Source organism: Arachis duranensis, chromosome 2 (assembly GCF_000817695.3).
Source record: "Arachis duranensis cultivar V14167 chromosome 2, aradu.V14167.gnm2.J7QH, whole genome shotgun sequence".
Taxonomy (NCBI): Eukaryota; Viridiplantae; Streptophyta; class Magnoliopsida; order Fabales; family Fabaceae; genus Arachis; species Arachis duranensis.
The window spans coordinates 18,819,148-18,826,291 of NC_029773.3; the positions used below are offsets into that span (position 1 = coordinate 18,819,148).

General features: G+C 31.3%; 1 protein-coding gene across 1 annotated transcript; it reads right to left on the minus strand.

Moving 5' to 3' along the window:
* Nucleotides 1-3,866: 3,866 nt before the first annotated feature.
* Nucleotides 3,867-6,537, minus strand: LOC107473895 (uncharacterized). The gene is made up of 4 exons (XM_016093492.3): nucleotides 6,487-6,537; nucleotides 5,996-6,109; nucleotides 4,553-4,651; nucleotides 3,867-4,353 (listed from the first exon to the last, which is right to left on the minus strand). Coding segments are annotated over exons 1-4 (435 nt in total). The 5' UTR covers nucleotides 6,488-6,537; the 3' UTR covers nucleotides 3,867-4,132.
* Between the last annotated feature and the right edge of the window lie 607 nt (nucleotides 6,538-7,144).

Consider the following 7,144-nt stretch of genomic DNA (forward strand, 5'->3'; position numbering starts at 1 on the left):
ATTTAATGTCATATCCTTTTAAGTAATTATCTATTTAAAATTGATTTTAACTAATATTATCCAAACAATATTATTTTATCAAAATTAATTTTAGTATAGAATTGTCAAACATAAATCATATTGACACAAATTTATTTCTACTTTAAATTAATTCTATCTCACTTTCACTCAAACTTCAATTTGACAAACCACGGTCCAAGTAATTCACTTATTAAAAAGGTTCTTTAATCGTAATTGATAAATTATGAACAAAAGTAATATAATGGGCCTCAGTAATACATGGATTAGGTCTAATTCTTTAAATTCGGTCAACTCTCTCGATTAAGAAAGTAAACCCTAATGTGATATGAATTTTAGTGTGTTGTTTTATAAATTTTATAATATCTTATTTTTAATTTTTTATATTGTACTTTAATTTAGAATAATTAAACTTAGATTTTGTATTATTATTTTTCTATTGTTATTCAAGAGATCTTTATTGATAATATTTAGGAGTAAATAGGGTTAAATAGATGAAGAAACAAATTTTTTAGAGTAAAAAAGGTCTTTAAAACAATTTTTTTCAATTATACGGATATACCTCATATCTGATCCGATATGATCCGATCTGGTCCAACTTGAAAAAATGTGGATATCATATCCGATTTGATCCGATAAGTACAGTGTAGATCGGATAGAATTATAAGATGTATCCGATCCAATCCGTATGCAGTCCTAGATATAAAAAAGAGTAAACTACCATTTCTACCCACAAAAGTTGAAAACGCTGACATATCTACCCATAAAAAAAGGAAATTACCATTTGTACCCATAAAACATGAGTTCTATATAACAAAATTATCCAAACACTAAAAAATTACATAAAAACCCCAAATTACGCTTATCATCATCTGCATCATATTTTTTCCACCACCACTAACCCCATCCTCTCTCTCTCTCTCCTTCTATTTTCTGAGCTCGTCGCCACCGCCAAGGTCCATCAACTCTTTCGCATGGTTGCGTGATGTAGGTTCAGTGGTCTCTGGGTTTATAGACTGAGAAAGAACAGGTGAAACTGCGGACTGGACAGGGGCTGGAGCTCTGTGTCAGCGAGAGATGGAAGGCTAGCTGGAACGGGTTGGGGCAGCGGCAGCGGCTCTAGGGTTGTAAAAGGCGGCAAAAACAGAAGGCGACGGTGGTCTTGGGCTCGCGGAGGTGAGGCGAGGGGAAGAAGAAGAAAGAGAGAGGAAAAGGGTGGAGGAGGAAAGAAAGGAGAAAGGACGCGGCGGCGACGAGTGGAAGTTGGGTGGGACTTGACGGCGCCAGCGACTGTTGAGTGCCGCGGCGGTGGTTACGCAGAGGAGCTAAGAAAGGGCAGAGAGAGGAAGAAGAGTAAAAATCAGGAGAAGGGGGACAACTTGGTGTTCGCCGGTATTGGTGCGGTAGTCTAAGACAATTTGTTTTTTTTTTTTATTGTTGTTGTTGTTGTTGCTTTATGTGAAGAAGATGATAATGGAGGTATAGTGGTGGTGATGGTGATGGTAGTGATAAAGAAAATGAGGTGGTGGTGCTTTTGAATTGAGTGATTGTGGTAATTAAGGTTTAGGGTGGTGGTGAAAAAGAATTTCGGTGGTGGGTTTGAAATTGAAAAAGTGGTGGTGTGGAGTAAGTGGTGGTAGTGGGGTAATTTAGGAATTTTAAATAATTTTTTTAGATTTGAATAGTTTTGTTAGCAAAAATTTATGTTTTATAAGTACAAATGATAATTTCTTTTTTCTATGAATAGACATGTCAGTATTTTCAATAGTAGTTTATTTTATAAAAAAAAATTTCTGCACATGTAAAAAAGATAATACATAAAAAATAACGTATTTAATGTGTGACATTGAAGGGAATAACATTGGCACAGTTGAGCCCATTGAGGCTGTGGGAGTTGGAACTGAAGGCCCTATATATAACTAGAATTTTGGTTAATCCACTTGATTAAGTAGATATTAAATAACCAACTTGCGTTGGTAAAATGTTTAGTTCACTAACTAGTAAATATATTTTGAAGTATTAAAAATTTTCTCCTTTATGTTTAAGTGTTATTAGTAAATTGGAGAATAAAAAATATAATAATACCATTATATAAGTGAGTGATCATAAAATTAACTAATTATGTGTATTATATTTAGATGAAATATTTGCAATTCACATTGAAATTACAAATTCTAAATATATATAAAGGATTTTCTACCATAATATAGGAACAGGAATGTTATACATTCATGTAATCATGTAACCAAATACGAAATCGTTCTTATTCAAGGCTTTTTTTTTTTCTCACGTTTCTTTTTCTTCTTCTTCTCACGATCGTTTACGCACGGAGCATCTTCTTTTTCTTTGTCTTCTTCTTCGCGTTTCTCCTTCTCCTCCTTTTTCGCGTTCCTTCTTCTTCACGTGTTTTCTCCTTATCATCATTCTTTTGTTGTTGTTGATGCTGTATTTTTTTTGTCTTTTCCTCCTTCTCTCTCTGGTGAAGAAGTAGTAGAAAGTGAGGAAGAAGAGTTTTAAATAGTGCAAAATGAACCAAACACAATACTCATGGTGAACCAAACACAGTACTCATGGTGAACCAAACATAGTACTGATGGTGAACCGAACACAATACAATTGTGTAGTATTGAGTGAACGAACCTGAATACTAAACCCTAAACCCTAAACCCTGAACCCTACCGTAAACCCTAAACCCCTAAAATCCTGAACCCTGAACTCTAAACCCTAGACCCCTAAACCCTAAACCATCAACCATGAACATGGTGAACCGAAATTAATACATGGGACGAACTGAAAGTTTGAAACATATTGAAGCCCTGTACACTGAACCCGAAACCCATAAACTCTAAACCCTAAAAGCCTAAATTCTGAAACCCTATCGTCATTCTTTTGTTGTTGTTGCTGCTGTATTTTTTTTGTCTTTTCCTCCTTCTCTCTCTAGTGAAAAAGTAGTAGAAGATGAGGAAGAAGAGTTTTGAATAGTGCAAAATGAATAGAATACAGTACTCATGGTGAACCGAACACAATACAATTGTATAGTACTGAGTGAACGAAACATAATCCATTATATAAAATCAAATTCAAACAGCTTTCTGTAGAATGAACTGAACACATTACTCATGGTAAAACAATTGTATAGTACTGAGTGAACGAAACATAATCCATTATATAAAATCAAATTCAAATAACTCTGCCTACAATTTGCATATTATCAATTCAATTCAGTACACCTCCGTCCATTTAATTCAATCCAAATTAGCGATTGCATTCCATTCAATTCGATTCAAAATTGAATAATCCAAACTTTGTCAGTTTGATTTGTTTCAAAAGAGCAATCAAAATCGCTCTCCTAATTTGAAGTTAAGTCATTTATTGTTTCGATTGAGAAGTGCAAATCGAAGAAGAAAACGAAGAAGAATAGGAAAAAGATAAATGCAACGTAACCAGATCGAAATAAGAAAACGAGAAGATGAACGCGACCAGAGGAGAACGACGAAGAAAATACAGATCAATAAGGAAGAACGCGAGTAGAGGAGGAGGAGGAGGAGGTGGAGGAGGAGGAAGTTTACGTTGAGCAAAGCTTTAGGTTATAGCACGTTATATGTAGCGCGTGTATGACAAACGAGTGAGGAGTGGGGGGCGCGCGTGTGGAGGAAATTACTTAGTTAACAACCATGTAAATAATACATAAATGTAGAGCTTTTCTCATATAGAAATGACCTCACAATATCCGATTTATATTAACAATCAAATTTTACAAATAATATAATCCAACTGAATTCACAGTTACAATAAACCACAATATATAAAATAATCAAACTAAAAGCTCAAAACACTCAAGAAGATGAAGGAGTAGTAGATATTATTATATCTGTATTTCATACCGGTGGCATTGTTTTTTAATTCCTGGAGCATATTTGAATAAATAAATAAGAAGAAATGATAGCCACCACAAACTAATTTTAATATGACACCCATTTTAGAATATCAGAAAAACGTTATTGTAAATTTTACTCGTAAACTGAGACTCAAATGAACTTAGAATGGATTAAAAAATTCCAACCAACAAGGTTAATCATGTCTCTCCCTTCAAGTATTATTATAGCCATTAAGATCAAAAGTTGCTAAGAGTGCACTTTGCTCTGGGAGGATCTTTGCATTTCAATGCCTCATCTCCCTCTTTGTTAAATTTATTTGCAATTCCAATCTTATTAACTTGGTTAGACGAGACTTTAGCTTCATGATTTCCCACCTTCACTCTTGCATCCCTTTGTCTATGAGCTCGAGATTCCTTGTTGACCAAGTCATTTATGCTTCCAATTAATTCATCATTTTCTGAAACGACAATAACGTTTCTAATTATGTCATTTATTAGAATATTGGTTGGTCAAATCTTAGTTTCAGTTAAGGTTATAATAATGATGATGATGATGATGATGATGATGATGATGATGATGATGAAGTTTATTTAAGTCTCTAGTCGATCTTCACATAATATGAGCCATAATTTTGTCGCTAATTAACGAGAATTTACCGGGACTTGATAGAACTGCACGTGGACGTAAGACAGCAGAATTAGATCTTGCAATTTGGTTTGGCCTCTCACCAACTTGTTTGCTATTCCTCACTATTCCTGTAAATCATAATAGGATTTATTCAAGATTCTAATAATAGAATCGGTTATTGAATCGGTTAAATTAGAGGTTTAATAGTTTAAAAATTTAATTAAAATTAAATTACATGTAATAAAATAGTACATATATATGTACAAAGCATACGTTTTTTTTTTGGTGTTTTATTAAAATTAACTGCTAAAAAATGGATCGGTTTGGCCGATTTATCGGTTTTTAAAACTTTTGTTTACTTGATAAAGAAGTTTTTATTTGAACCGAATTAGCTTTATTTGTAATTTTTTTTGTTAATTGGATCGAACCGATTGATTTAGTCCAATTTTTAAAATTATGGATTTATTAGATCCAACCCAATAATTATTCGGGTTTTTATAGTTTTACGAAATTTGTAATTAAGTCCTTATATATATATTTTTTTCAATTAAGTCTCTATATTATTTTTAATTTTTTAATTAGATCATTTTCATGTCGAAAATATTAAAATTAACAGAATATTTTTTTCAAAAAATATATGCTCAAAGATTTAGTTAGATTCTTAGTTATAGATACTTTAAAATTTCAATTTGTAAAGAAATATTCAATTGACTCTAATATTTTTTACAGCAGAAAGAATCTAATTATAAAATTAGAAATAGTATAAGAACCCAATTAAAAAAAATATAGAGATCTAATTAAAAATTTGGTAAAACTATAGGGACTAATAGAAATTAAACCTAAATCGATATAATGTTTCATATAAAATTTTGATATCTAAGCTAACTTCTTACGAGGAAAAAAAAAATCTTACAAGGAAAAAAAAAAAACAAAAGAAGTATAGTTCCATTTATTATTTGCGTATAGTTAGGTAGAAAATGTTTAGAAACAACAAACAAGTGAAACTTTCACATTCTAACCAAGTTGAAAATGTTAGCTGGTTTAGGAGAAGTATCTATCTAACTTATTTTAGCTTTTAATCCTTTTTAGCTGAAGTTCTCAACGTTTTTTTTTAATAATAAATAAAAATACAATATAAGTGTCTAAACTTGGTGATGCCCAAAGCTGATGTAGTGATTTGCAAATAAATTTTCCTATTTTATTAGCACACTAAACAATTTACCTTTCTATAAATTAAATGATTGTAGTAATAATAAATATAAGGTTAGTCAAAATAGTAAATATTTCGTACTTTAATTAGAACTTTAGAGGTTATCTTCGTTTAGAAATTTTGAACAAAACTCGTTATTCGTTATCTTCTCCTAAACATGCACAATCAATTTCATATTTGAACTTTGAAGTCAATGCTTAGAAAACAAATTGTTGGAGGAGTGAAAAAAGAAAGACATTGTGTTTAAATAAAACAAAATTACCTTCAAAATGTAGGGAGTCAATGAACTTCAGGAACACCCTACTTTCACTATCACTTCCTGAAAAATCATCATCATCGTCTTGATCTTCGGTTCTCACTTTCAGTCTTGGATACACTTTAAAACAGAACACATACACAGGTTTAATAAGAGATTAACACCATGATATATGGTTATGTAAACATATTCGAAAATATATATAATTACCCAAAAATCATCTCTTAACGGGAATAAATTAAAGCAATAATTCCATCTAACAAGAATTACCGTATTATTAGCCAACTAAAATGATATTTTGACAAATTAATAAAACAACAAATATTTAGCTAGAGCAATTAATATAATAATGAAGCCTAGTATATCATATCATAATATTTTGTAATAAGCAACAATAATATAATGTAGTATATCATATCATAATATTTTGTAATAAGCAACAATAATATAATGTAGTAGTATTGATGAACACACATAGATGTGTGAGGGAAACTCACTTATTAATTTCTTTTGCTGCTTCGAAATTAGAGTTTGGAATATAGTTGCACGTAAAATGAGAGAACATATTCTGAAGTTGAAAATTCTTGTGGTCTATATAAAGCCTTTAATTTTAGCCTATGCTACTGGTAAATGAGTAAAAATGAAGTCAAGTTAGGAGGGATAAACTGAAAAAGTGAAAAGGTACTATGTATAATCAATTAACTATGTTTCTTTACTTGAACACCAAGAATGTCAGATCAGATTGTTCAGATACATGTGTGTGGCATTCATTGAGAACTAATTTGTTTTTCTGAATTCTTCATGTCTTGGCCAATCTCTGCAAGGTCCATGCTGATTTCTTTCCCCCTATATTCTTGTTGATTTTCTCTTTTAATTAAATAGTGATGGAGGAGTGATGCATATTACATGAGAGTAGTACTTTTTGAAGGCTACAAGTTATTAGGTTTTGTGCAAAAGGTTAAACGTTGGATTAGTTTTATTTTCAAAAATGAATCATCCCAAATTCCCAATGTAGAATTATATTTTATTAAAAAATAAGTCTATATGCTCCTTGCTAAAATTATTCAGAGCAATTCCAATGCACTCTTTTTAGAGTCTTTGTTCTGAGATATTAAACCTTTGAAAAAATTTTATTGATTAGAGAAAAAATGATGT